Source organism: Anser cygnoides, chromosome 2 (assembly GCF_040182565.1).
Source record: "Anser cygnoides isolate HZ-2024a breed goose chromosome 2, Taihu_goose_T2T_genome, whole genome shotgun sequence".
NCBI classification, from domain to species: Eukaryota; Metazoa; Chordata; class Aves; order Anseriformes; family Anatidae; genus Anser; species Anser cygnoides.
The window spans coordinates 47,182,982-47,195,681 of record NC_089874.1 but is presented as its reverse complement, the minus strand read 5'-3'; the positions used below and the strand labels follow the sequence as shown (position 1 = coordinate 47,195,681).

General features: G+C 51.8%; 1 protein-coding gene across 2 annotated transcripts; it reads left to right on the top strand.

Moving 5' to 3' along the window:
- Positions 1 to 12,259, top strand: TGM4 (transglutaminase 4). Of its 2 annotated transcripts, XM_013184859.3 has the most exons (15): positions 1 to 89; positions 175 to 362; positions 4,204 to 4,383; positions 4,465 to 4,571; positions 4,787 to 4,916; positions 5,280 to 5,398; positions 6,364 to 6,471; positions 6,931 to 7,105; positions 7,610 to 7,748; positions 8,015 to 8,118; positions 8,762 to 9,013; positions 9,666 to 10,025; positions 10,916 to 11,085; positions 11,403 to 11,539; positions 11,913 to 12,259. In XM_013184859.3, exons 1-15 carry the CDS (start codon positions 22 to 24, stop codon positions 12,052 to 12,054), a joined length of 2,379 nt encoding a protein of 792 aa, XP_013040313.2. In that variant the 5' UTR covers positions 1 to 21; the 3' UTR covers positions 12,055 to 12,259. The 2 variants fall into 2 exon arrangements, with proteins under 2 accessions (XP_013040313.2, XP_013040314.3); XM_013184860.3 differs by lacking the exons at positions 1 to 89; positions 175 to 362 and adding an exon at positions 1,812 to 3,403.
- Positions 12,260 to 12,700: the final 441 nt, after the last annotated feature.

Sequence of the window (12,700 nt, the reverse complement as noted above, 5' to 3'; positions counted from 1 at the left end):
TTCTTGTTACTCATCTAATCCATGATTTTGCTGTTTGTCAGTGAAGGGTCTGTCCACTTGTCATCCGATTGTGCAAATTCACCTTCCATGTGAGTCGGGATTTAAGTTTCGCTGTTTTTCAGGGTCTGACTATGTGCAGAGGGAGTTGTAGTCATTTTTTTTTTTTTCCCGCAGGAACTTCCTTTCTCTAACACCACCCCTTGGCAGTGGACCTGCTGACACCTCAGAGCCAGACACTGATAAAAAGGGCAGCCGTCTTCCTCCTGCATGCTCAGAGGCGAGTGGCAGAGGCTACTCGGGAGCTCAGCAGCCACCGGCATCGCAGACACCTCGGGTCACAGCACCAGCAAGCACCATGACTGGTGAGTTTTGCGATAATGCACGGCAGCTTTGCAGCTTGGCAGGTCTCCTGTGGTGAGGATGGGACCTCGAGCAGAGCCAGGGAGACCCATCCCTCTGACTGCCATGCATGGGACCTGGGGAAAAAAGTTTGGGTGCCGCTAGGGAAGTGCTGCTTTTGGTCGTGGTTTTGACGACTCGGTGAAGCCAGCTGAAAAACGCAAACCAATGTTCAGCGCTTTTCAACAACCTGTAGAAATCTGGCTCTGGCGGTGATAATAGTGAAGAAATGTGGGTTTAAAAATCTTGTTGCATCAAGCTGGAGGGAATTTCTTTATTTCAGGCTACTGAAATGTGTAGATTACTGCTCTTTAGTGCTGGCTGACAGCATCTGTCAGAAGTTTCAGAGTAAATGAGAAGGGATTCATTTGAAATTTCACCCTGTCCTGTGGCTTGCACTATTGTCAGAAGATCTTGCACTGACCTCGAGAGCTGCCTGAGCTCCTGCAGCAGCTGCTGAGCCACCACCACAACCTGCGGTCCTGGGGCCACCCCAACCCCAGGGTGCCCACAAATCTCGGGCTCTGGGGCATAGCCGGGCAGCTGGGAGGGAGGGAGGGAGGCTGCGGGTGTCCTGATGCTGCTCCCAGCCCCTCTGCTTCACACCTCCGCCCCCTGGGTGTGGATGAGCTGAAATTTCCCAGGCAGTCTCAGCTAGCAGCATCTTCGCTCTGGGATGAGTGTTCGCCTGGAGGTTGGGCAAGGATGGGAAGTACACGCAGGTGTCCAAAGTTTGCTGTCTCGTGCAGCCGGACCCTGCACTTCCTGCTCCACTTCCCTCCTGAGCAGCCCTTACTCCCACTGAAGCCAGGCTGGCTATAAACACCCTGCCCCAGAACATTAATTTTTAAACCCCGTTACTGTGACCTACGGATATGGCGTTTGGGGCTGTAACAATGAGGCTGTCGGTCAGGTCGTGATGCCTCTGTGAGGGATAAATCATGAAACTAGGAGAAAAAAATATAAATATATAATATAAATATATATTAGAGCACCTATCTGCTATAAACCACTAATTCCCGTGCTCACAGCTGGGGTGCCTGCAGGCAGCAGGGGAAAGCAGCCCAAGACAGAGATGCCCAGGGAAGGCAGGTGGTGGCGAAGCCTGCTGGGACGCAGAGAGGGAATGCTGCCACCCAGCTCCATGGCATTCAGGCATTCATCAGCATGGAAAAACCAAGCCAGCCGGATCGTAGGGCATTGTATGTTTTCTCAGGAATAAGCGTGGCACAATTGGCACGCGGCCCCGGGCAGGCACAGCTCCCCCGTGGTGCTCTGAGCTGTCAGGGTGTGCTTCAAAAAATAATTAAAAAAAAAATTCTCTGCACATTTTTCTCTCTGCATCCTCAACATCAATGATATATAAAAAAAAAAAAAAAAAAAAAAAAAAAAAGAGAGATGAAAATATGGTCCCTAAGTTAGGAAAGCCAAAATGATGGATTCCTTGAGCAGCAGGAGGCTGTGTTTGGCTCTTACCTTCTGTCCTAGCATCTCAGCCGGGCTCCAAGGCAAGGGCTCACCAGAGCTTTAGAAAGGAGCAGGAGCAAGCAGCTCTGGTTCTGAGGATCAGTTAATTCTGAGGAAAAGCCACTTCTACTTCACCAAAGGGGCTGGCCAATTCCTGCTGAAATTTTTGGCATCCTCCAGGCCCCATCGTGCAAACTGAGCCCGAGACTGGCATTTGGCATGGAGCAAGCAAACAAAAAGTACTCCAAAAGGCAGTCAGCGAGTGAAAGGTGATGGTTAATTTTAAGTCTACTTACTGTACTTCTGATAATTTTTTCACGTTTAAGATAAATATGGTTTATAAAGTAAACATGAGGGAATACAGAGAGGCAGGAACATGGTGTGGACCACTGCACGGTACGTTCGGTTTGCTCAGAGCTGTAGTCACCATGCAGCACAAGTCAGAGCTATTGCAGCCTTGGTTGCAGCCTTGACTTCAGCCTCAATCCCAGCCTGTGGTGGACCCAGCCCCTCCCGCAGCCTCTCTCCCACGACACTGTCTGTGCAGCTGCCACCAGCAGATCCCAGCCTCCCCGACGTTAGGGCTGGCTCTTGGTGATGCTCACCTTGGCACAGCTGCTGGGTGCCGTGTAAAACTGTCAAGCCGTTTTGTGACCTAATCCCTTAAGCCATTATACCTTTGACTGCTTTATTCCTAAGTTATCACAAACCTTTTCAAATTTCCTGACTCTCCCACATCTGTGTCTGAATCACTTGTGAGCCTAGTGCTTGTTTAACACTGCTACTCCCTGCTGTTTACACAGTGTTTAGTCTCTAAGGAGGCTTCATGGGCAGAGACAAGACAAGGTTTGACACTTCCAAAGATTTGTAGCCACGTCCTGGCATGCTCTGACTTTTCCTGCCACACCTGGGCAGCCTCCCAAAGCCTGGCACAGGAACCCCCAGGTCCCCACCTTGATGGAGAGCAGAGGTCTCTCTTTGTTCCTGCATGGAGAAACCAAGTCGCTGGGGAAAAAAATCCTTGCAAAGGTTCATGTGCACAGGCTGCCCTTAGAGGTTGATTAATGACATCTGTTATATCATCTGGGACTAGTTTTTGAGGGGAAATATGAAGAACCAGCCTCAGTGTCCTGAGCCCCATCTCCCAGGTCTTAGGCATCCCCGAGACATGGGCAGCTCAGCAGTCGGGGGGGGCCACATTTGGTTCACTTCCAGCTTGGCTGCGTGCGCTACATCCTGCCAGGAGCAATTACAGCTGCTGTTAATCATTATCTGACAATCATGACGGATGCATTCAACACCAATATAAGGCGAGTCTTTGACTCGGAGGTAAAATCACAGCAGCTGGGATTAATTTTTAAGCTGCCCTGTGCTATCGGGGGCCACTTGGGAGCACCACCTTTGACTGTTGTTAAATCTCCTCCTCCTCTCACTGCTACTCCTGCTGCTGCTATTGCTGCTGTTAGATACCTGCAGTAACAAAGACCCATTTGTAGCACTCCAGGAGCTCAGCACGGCATGGGCACACAGCAAACAGGTGTTGGTGTCATCACGAGCGGAGCAGCTGGGCTGGTGGGGGAAAGCAAGAGGGGTCCTGGACCATGGGCATTGCCCATGGGGACACTGTGGGGGTCAGGACATTTGGGGGGCTGCACTACGGGGGTGATCCAGGAGCATAACAGCAGCTGCAGGGAAGGGATGCGGGTGTGCTGTCCCCGCTCTGTTTCCCAGGACCATTGCAAAAACAAGAGTTTCGGTGTTGCAACAAAATTGGCAGTCATGGCATCTTCCTGGACAGCAGGAGCTGGCTCCCAGGGGTTGGCATCTCTTTGGGGACAGGGCTGTGTAGGGTGTTGCCTAGTGTCAAGGGAAGCGACGTGAGGAAAATGCATTGCTGTGTGTAGAGTGCCTGGGGCATCATTCCCTTTGGCATCTGCTCCACAGCTGCAAAAACAAAACAAAACAAAAGAAAAAAAAACAATAAAAAGGTGTTTATATGCCAAGGCCAAGTTTGCTTTCTGGTAAAGCAGCCGCTCTGTGTTGCAGGAGGGTGGTTCTGGTCACTGCCAGCACAATTCCCTGGTCCCCCATGCCTGGATCATGAGGTGGGATGCTCCAGATCCAGGGGCAGGACCGAGGGTGGCATCGCTTTTTGCTCTTGTGCCATCTGCTTCATGCAGTGGTCCCCTGATGAGCAGCCTAGCAGGATCGCCATGCACCCAGATGTTTTCATGACCCACACAGCTGTGATAGGAAGAAAACTGCCTGTGCTGACCAGTTTACCAACAAACCCCCCATTTCTTCTTTCTTTCTCCCTCTCTGCACACGGTCTTCCAGCGAGCGACCTGAAGGTCACCAAGGTTGACTTCCTCAAGAGCCAGAACTCGGTCCAGCACCACACAGATGCGTACGAAACGACAAGCCTGGTGGTGCGCCGAGGACAGCCTTTCCTGCTGCAGCTCACCCTCAGCAGGGAGCTGCGGTCCACTGACAAGCTGGCACTGCATTTCAGCATAGGTAAGCGTGGCACAAAACAGGAGCGCCCCGGGCACCGCTCAGTCCCTGCAAACCCATGCAACGTGTCATGTTTTTTTCCAGGGGAGAGGCCGATGAAGCCCCTGGGGACCCTGATGTCGCTGAACCCCAGGAGCACGAGGGATCTCAGTGGGTGGCACATCACCATCGCCAAGTCCAGCGGCACGGAGGTAGGGCATGTGGCGGCACCGGGAGCGACTGAGCAAGCCCCCAGAGCCCCCATCCTATTTTCCTTCTGCCCCGTGGTTTTTGACGGGCAGCAGCTTTGCCCCATTTAATTCCCAGCCCTTCTGCTGGGCATGCAGGATGCGCCCCATCCCCGCGGTGCTGCACCAGTGCCATCACAGAGGGTTGGTCATGTCCTGTCTCCTTGTCACCTCCCCAGTGCCTGCTGTCCGTCACCAGCGCGGCTGATGCCCCAGTGGGAAAATACGGCCTGTCTGTAAAGACTGGATCTAACACTCACAAGCCTGAAAACAACACTGTCTACCTTTTGTTCAACCCCTGGTGTGAAGGTAAGGAAGGCAGTCCAGCAACCGGGGTTATAATTACTGCTGCATGGGACTGTCCCTGGGGGAGCTTCTCCTCTTCCTCTTCCCATGTGCATCCCTTCTTCCCCCTAAAATGTTGCAAGCAGCATCCCCATGGAGCAAGAGCCATGAGCAAGCTCCTTGCTGGGGAGCCCTCAGAGCTTAAAATAAAAAGTAGTCTTGGAGCAAACCCTTCAATGATAGGCAGAAAAGCATGAGTACTGCGCAGGCATCAAATGCTGTGAGCACTACAGACCACCAGCTCCCACCACCACTTCACTTTCCAGGAAAATCTTCCTATAGCAGGTGTGAAAAGTCGACTAACATCTACACTTTTTTTTTGTCAAGCTGATATCGTCTTCCTGTCCAATGAGGCTGAGAGAAATGAGTATGTGCTCAACGATACGGGTTACATCTATGTTGGGTCTGCATACGACATACACGGTAGACCCTGGAATTTTGGGCAGGTAAGGCACAGCCGTCCCCTTGGCCTTATTACCCCTATTCACTCTTTCTCTGTTTGGCATTTGTTTAAACGAATCCATAAACAGTTAAGCCCATGAGCAGCTCAAAGCACTTGAGTAATCCCCCTAGTTTCACTGGAAAAGCTCACCTGCTTAGAGTAATCTTTCTACTCAAGCATTTTCCCCAGCCCCGGCCTGAGAACAGAGCTTAGCAGCACATTTGTAAGCAGATTGGCAGATGCCTGGCAAAGGCTATGGAGACTGAGAACGGAGCATTTCTGGCCGAAAGGTTCCCCTAAGGTATCCTTTCTGCTCTGGCAGTTGCAGAGTGCAGCAAAAGTCCTCACAGTGATGCCTTTTCCACAAAGGGTGCCAAAGGGCTGTTCCTACCCTAATATTTATTCTGCCATGAAGCAAAGAGAATTGACACTGATATTCTGCCAGGCTTCAGTGTGTAGGATATCTGACATCTGTATGAGCTCAACCTAAGGGAGCCTTAACAGCAATTGCTAATTAGGAATCTTTTACTATAATCATTTGCATTTAGGTACTCTTTTTTTTTCCCCCAGTCTATTTCGTACCTATGCCAATGGACTGAGTATCTGTATCTGTCTTGAATTTTCAATATTCAAATGAGTAATGTCCAAGGCTTCAGGGAGATGACGTAGGTGACTTAGGACTACTCACAGGAGTAAAGAGTTGCTGGGTCAGGTTCCACCTGTGCTTGCAAGACACACGGCACAGGCCTTTTTCTCCCATGGTGGGTTTTCATTTAAGCCCTTCTTTGGAGAGAACAGCTTTGTGAAGCCCCACAGGCTTCAGAAGTAGGTTCATTCAATATCATAAAGGAAGTTCAGAAGTTGAGTCTAGTCAATTTCCTCCAAGTACCTAGACAGACTTCATGTTGACTGAGCAAATTCTGTTTCAGAGCCATATGTAAAAATGCCTCCATTTTCTTTCCAAAACAGTTTGAGGAATCCATCCTGGATGCCTGCATGTACCTGCTGGACAAAAGTAAACTGAAGATGAGCAGTAGAAGGGATCCTGTGATTGTGTCCAGAGCCATGTCTGCTTTGGTACGGTTCTCTCAGAGAAGTGATTTGCCCCTCCCGCTTTCGCTCCTCTTTCTTGCTCGCTTTTATTTCCCTGGGGATTTGAACACCATTTCAGGACGAATCCAAAACTGCAAGGAAAGAGCCAGAGGCATTTTGAATGGAGGGAAGAGGCAAGCGAAATACATCTCCCCATCTCTAAAGCTTGCAGCTGCCCTGGCGGTTGTCCTTCCCCAGCTAACACTGTGTTTTGGGGGGCAACTTCCCTCTGTGGTGGGATCCTTCTGGGAGCCCCAAGCAGCAGTGCCTCTCTGGATATCCAGAGGTCTGGATATCTGGAAACTGGAGGGTTTCCAAGCAGGGAAGCCCCCAGCTGGTGTCAGCAGCCTTGTTGGGGAAACGTGGAACAGGCACGGACCCTGAGGTTAAACCTCATTTGGCCTCATCCCTGAATCTGTCTCCTCTGCATGTGTGTGGCCATAGGTGAATGCCAATGATGAAAACGGTGTCCTGCTGGGGAACTGGTCAGGGAAGTATGAAAATGGGACCTCTCCCATGGCATGGATCGGGAGCGTTGCCATTTTGCAGCAGTATTACAAAACGAAGAAGCCAGTTGGTTTTGGTCAATGCTGGGTCTTCTCAGGAGTCCTCACTACAGGTAAAGGGTGAACTGTGTCTCTGTCTGATATCCTAATTACTGCGCTAGTGACCCAAATTACCACAACCCCAGGCTCCAGAGGTGGTGGGGAAACCTCTGCATGCTCTTGGTCCTGGCGTTTTCATGAAGTGGTTGAGACATCTGTCACGTAAGGAGGGAGCTGGGATTGCTCAGCCTGGTGTGGAGAAGGCTTGATCCATGGGTACAAATACCTCACGGGAGGGAGTAAAGACATCAGACCCCTACTCTTCCTAGTGGTGCCCAGTGCCAGGACAAGAGGCGATGGGCACAAAATGGAGGACAGGAGGCTCCCTCTGAACACCAGGCAGCACCTCTGTGCTGTGTGGGTTGTGGGGCACTGGTGCAGGTTGGGGATCCCTCCTTGAGGATATTCAGAAGCCACCTGGATGTGGTCCTAGCCTACCCGTTCCAGGTAGCCCTGCTTGAGTGGAGGCTTGGATGAGGTGATTTTGTGACCCGCTGGTTTGTCTGTCCCTGTCACAGTCATGCGCTGCCTGGGGATCCCAGCCCGGAGTGTGAGCAACTTCAACTCGGCGCACGACACGGACGAGAACCTGAGGGTTGACGTCTACCTGAACGAAAAGGGAGAGAAGCTGAAATGGATGTCCGTCGACTCCATCTGGTATGGACAAAGAGGGTCAACCCTTCCTAGCCCCCCGTGTGGCGCTGCCCCGCAGCGCTGCGCTTCCCAGCCCCAGTAGCCTTTCCTCTGACTGCTGCCCTACTGCTTCGGGTTTGTTACTGGGGAGAGAGAGAAAGCTCACAGGGTTTCATAGGGCTACACTCAAATCCCCATTAAACCTGCCCCCTGGAAGGATTAAGCCGAGGAGATCACAACTCCTGCCTATAATGGTGCACTCCTCTTCTTTGCAACCCGAACTCTTGCAGGAACTTCCATGTGTGGAACGACGTCTGGATGAAGCGGAGGGACTTGCCTTCAGGGTTTGATGGCTGGCAGGCAATCGATTCAACCCCTCAGGAGCAAAGCCAAGGTAGGATTGGCCTAGAAAGGCTCTTCAGCAACTCCTGAGGGAGCCGGTGACGTTTTGTGTGGAAATTGTGGTCCCCAGTCAGCAAAGCACATGCTGCCCCTGCACGTCTTCCCACACCCAGGCGGTGACACCCTAAAGCTGGTGGTCCCACTCCTGCTGTCTCAGCCCAGGAAGGGGGGAATGGTTTTTCCTGGCAGGCAGAAAACCAGCCCAGTAGGATACTGTGGGGATGTGCATGTGTAAATACATATGTTTTCATGCTGACAAAACGTTTTTGAGGGCCTCACATTCTGGGTGCATCTAAAGATGGTGTGGCCATGGGTGCATTGAAATTGAGTGGGCTTGAGTGAGTTTGGGCACCTGCGAAAATCAGCCAGTACCTAGGGCCGGGAAGGGCCCAGCCTTGGCAAAAGCACCTCAGATGATTTAAGTGGGGGAAAACACATAAAAGCTCTTACCAGACCTTGTTCCTATATCAAAAAAAATACCAAAGGACTATTGTAGGGGGGTTTGGGCTTTATAACCAAATTGGAGGAGTATTTACTATTAAAATGGGTGCATAACCCTGCTCGGGGTGGTGGAATAAAATTTTGAGGCTCTGCTCGTGTTTGGCAAGGCAAATGGTGTTGAATGTGATTTTTAGGTATTTTCCAGTGCGGCCCATGCCCACTGAAGGCTATCCGAGATGGGGACGTGTATTTGCCCTACGACAGCAAGTTTGTGTATGCGGAAGTGAACGCCGACAAAGTCTATTGGCGTGTGACGGAGGAGAACGGCAGGAACAAGTACATCAAGCTGAACGTGGAGAGCCAGAGCATTGGCGCCAACATCAGCACAAAAGCCGTGGGGCAGAACCGTCGGGAAGACATCACCCAACAGTACAAGTTCCCTGAAGGTGACTGCCCCCATCCTCCAAAGCAGTGCTGAGGAGGTCCCCGGCTGCGTGGGTCACCCCACAATGCGTGTCTTCTGCTGTGCCAAACCCACCCCATCGGGGCTGGAGAGCCAGGGAGGCAGCTCTGCTCCCGGGCATCTTCATAGCTGCAGTGACATCTATAGGCTGCTCACTGGGGACAGGAGCGAGCAAGCCTGCAGGCTGTGGGAGAGAGGGGCTGAGTGACAAACCTAGTGGTCTGACACACTGCAGCTTCTTTCTTTCCTTTTTTCCTTTCCATTCCCCACAACATATTGAAAAAAAGATGATGATAACTCCCTCCCCATGGTTCTCCCTGCCTCAGATCCAGCCGTGCTGTTCTGGACTATTAAACCCTTCCCAGTGAGGAGTGGGAACGTCTCAGGCTAGAAAATTTAAGCAGCATCCAGCCTCTAAAAGTGCCTCCTTCAGGAAATTTTTCCAGCTGCTCACTGGTCCAAAATGCTACCAGTGGTGACATAAACAAAGAGGGTGTCCTGAGCTGAGGCTGGAGGCGGTTGGTGCCCTGAAAGCCTCCCTGCTCAGCAGCAGAAACGTGAATAAAGGGAAGGGAAGGTGGTTCTGGCTGAGGGTACTGGGATACAGCTCTCAAACAGCTTTTTCCTTCACCCAGGCAGCTCAGAGGAAAGGGCATCCATGCAGAGAGCGATCTCCTTCCTACAACCTTCAGGGTTGGTACCTCGTGCAGGCTTCGGTGCGATTCGTCCCATGTCCGTGAGCTTAGACGACGTGGATGGCAGGGCTATGGTCCAAAATGAGGTGGTCCCCAAGAGCGGGGTCGAGCTTGCGATAACCAATGAAAAACCTTTGTATCCTGGTGAGCCGATTGAAGTGGTCATCACAGTGAAGAGCACTGCTGCTGGGAGCTGGACCGTTGCTCTTGCTGGCTCCTGCCAGCTGCAGTCCTACACTGGGAAAGTCGATGTCAACCTTGGATATATCAAGGAGACCGTCAAGCTGGAAGGCAAATCCGGTAGGCATGGGAATTGTGATATGTTTTATAGGTTATTTAACGTGACAGTCTGGGATTTCACTCAAGCCAATGCATAACTACAGGTCAGCGCATGGCTCAGCTGCACAAAGAGCAGAAATTGCCTGCCTGTCACCTGCCTCTCTTGCAGCTGCATTTGGGAGTCTTAGTTACAAACTGTGATCCCATTGCAGAAGGGATCAAAACTCAAAGGCTCTGCGATGGTTAGAAACCATCAGTGCGGTCAGACAGACATCTGCACTGTGCAGGTGAGGCGTGCACCACTGCAGTCCTCACTGCCTGAGCATCAAGCAGCAGAGACCCCAGAACAGGATTTAGACAGCTGAACATCTCAGCCTTTTTTAAAATTATTTTTTAAATTTTAATTCCTTGGTCATGCTGCTGTAATGTCAATGAGCTGACTGTGACGCTTGTGAGTGGCATTTCCTGAATTCTTTACCCAAGCAAACTCCAGCTGAAGGGCTGCTTGCCCGCCTAGTCCCCCCGGGGGTGTTTGCTGCTTGTTGCGTACCTTGGAGCAACCTGGGTTGCATTGCTGATCCCCAGCAGTGTGACTGCAATGTGCCAAAGAAGACACTAACGAGTGATGAATAATTAACAACACTTGCTCATTCCAAGCATGAGTCACCCTTGAAAAAAATATATATAAAAATCTTTGCTGCTGGTGCTTTCTGAGCGAGCCTGAGCCAGCACTTGCTTTGGGGGAGATGGGGAGTGCAGGGCATCAGTTGCTGGCCACATGGCCAGAAGCAGGGTGGCCTCAGGAAATGTGCCTCGTCCCGTGTCCCACCAGGCACTGCCACCAGTGCCAACTCTGCCATGGGTTCCTGGGTGCCATAGAAAGTGATAAAGTCGTGTTCTCCCTCCTGCAGAGGTGCGCGTCCCTCTGAAGATCGCGCCCGATGCATACATGAAGGCGCTGGCTGCAGCGGAAGACGAAGAGCATGTCCACGTCACCGCCATTGCCGAGATCGAGGGGACACCTGAGAAGCTCACCAAGGAGGCGGCGCTGAGCTTCGAGTACCCCCCCATCCAGGTCCAGGTGAGGCGGCACCCCCCCCAGGCTCGGCTGGGATTAGGGTCTCAGCTCTGCTGGCATCCCGGGCAAAAGTCCCGAAACTGCAGGGAAAATGTGATGAAACTAGGCATCAGGAAGGGTGAGCGGGGCTGCCCTGTGCATGGTGGTGCTGCAAGGAGGCATTGACCTTGACCCCGATGCAGACTGGTCTCCTGGGGCTGCACCAGCTCCATTGCACGGGTGCTCCAAAATCAAGGGGGTTGTGCAAAAAACCCTGCCTTGGCAGAGTGAACCAGCAGCATCTCCAGCGTCCTTAACATCTCTCTTTCCTCCTATGTCAGATGCCAGAAACAGCAAAGCTGAACAAGGACTTCACCTGCGCCTTCATCTTCAAGAACAAGCTGAATGTGCCCCTGGACAACTGCAAGCTGATGGTGGAGGGCTTGGGCATATTTAAGATGGCAACATTTGAGGAAGGGTAAGGAGAGGTTTCGAGCAGTCCTGAGCCCCATGCAGCTGATGAGCATGGCAGAATGCCCTTTCCTGCTTATCTTTAAATTCTCCTTGACGAAACAGTTAGTTAGGGACTGCATGCAATGCAACCCTTCAAAGCCACGTCCAAATGGTACCAGGGGCTCGCAGCCTGGGGGAGGTCTCTGTAGAGTGCCAGGGCCACCAGCCAGTGCTGCTGTGCCAAGCCCCGCCCGCTGCACTTTGGTCATGGGAGAAGGAGCATACCCATGCTAAACACAGATAGTGGCTTTTTCTTTAAGAGAAACCATGAGAAATTGGCTAATGAGACCCGTGATGTGCAAGCAGCTCATGCTGGGACTGTTTTCCTTTCTCCTTAGGGATGTACAGCCTGGTAGGATCATTAAGTCTGAAGTAATCTGCACTCCGACGAGAGCAGGAGAGAAGAAGATTGTGGCCAAGCTGACCTCAAACCAGGTCAAAGGGATTTCGGTGGAGAAGGCCATCACCATCACCCACTAGGAGCAGTGCCTCAGTCGGGACAGAAGAGGACCCTAGATGCGCCACAGCTGCGCTCTGCTGCCGCCGCTTGCCTCTTTGATTGCGGGATAGCGCTTGATGAGCAAAGAGCAAAAATCCCATTAAGTGAAGGGAATTACGCTGAGATAAAGGGCATAGCTGCTTTGATTGCAGCTCACTGTGATTCAATAAAGATCATTGAAATCAACGTGTTGATTGTGTGGCTGATATTTGTGCTGGAGTAGGGGGTGTTTTGCAGCTGCTGTGGGCCCACCAGGCTGCCCAGACCCCACTGCACAAGGGCTCAAGAAACATTTTAAGCAATTCTCCCCTGGGCCATGCTTCTCCTACCCCCCCCCCCCCCCCCCAGCAAATGCTTCAGACAGCAAAAGGAGGAAACCTGGCAGAGTCTTCCCCAAATACCATTTTTCATACATCTTCCTCCCCTCCCACCCACTTCCATTTCCTTTTTTTGGGGAGAGGTGGGGAAGAATTGGCACCGGGACATTTTTGGAAGAAGTGCCATTTCCAACACCATTACCAGAGCTCTGGTAAAAGCATATTGCCTCTGCTTCTCCCCTCCCACCCCAAATGCTGCTGGGGGACTGGAGGGCAGCATACTTCTGGAGTGCTTCCAGCCACAGTGTGG

Excerpts from the sequence above, each read along its gene's own strand:
- TGM4 (XM_013184859.3), top strand. The coding sequence starts at position 22 with ATGATTTTGCTGTTTGTCAGTGAAGGGTCTGTCCACTTGTCATCCGAT. Across the intron at positions 363-4,203 it reads ACCAGCAAGCACCATGACTG|CGAGCGACCTGAAGGTCACC; the intron begins GTGAGTTTTGCG and ends ACGGTCTTCCAG. Across the intron at positions 9,014-9,665 it reads ACAGTACAAGTTCCCTGAAG|GCAGCTCAGAGGAAAGGGCA; the intron begins GTGACTGCCCCC and ends TCCTTCACCCAG.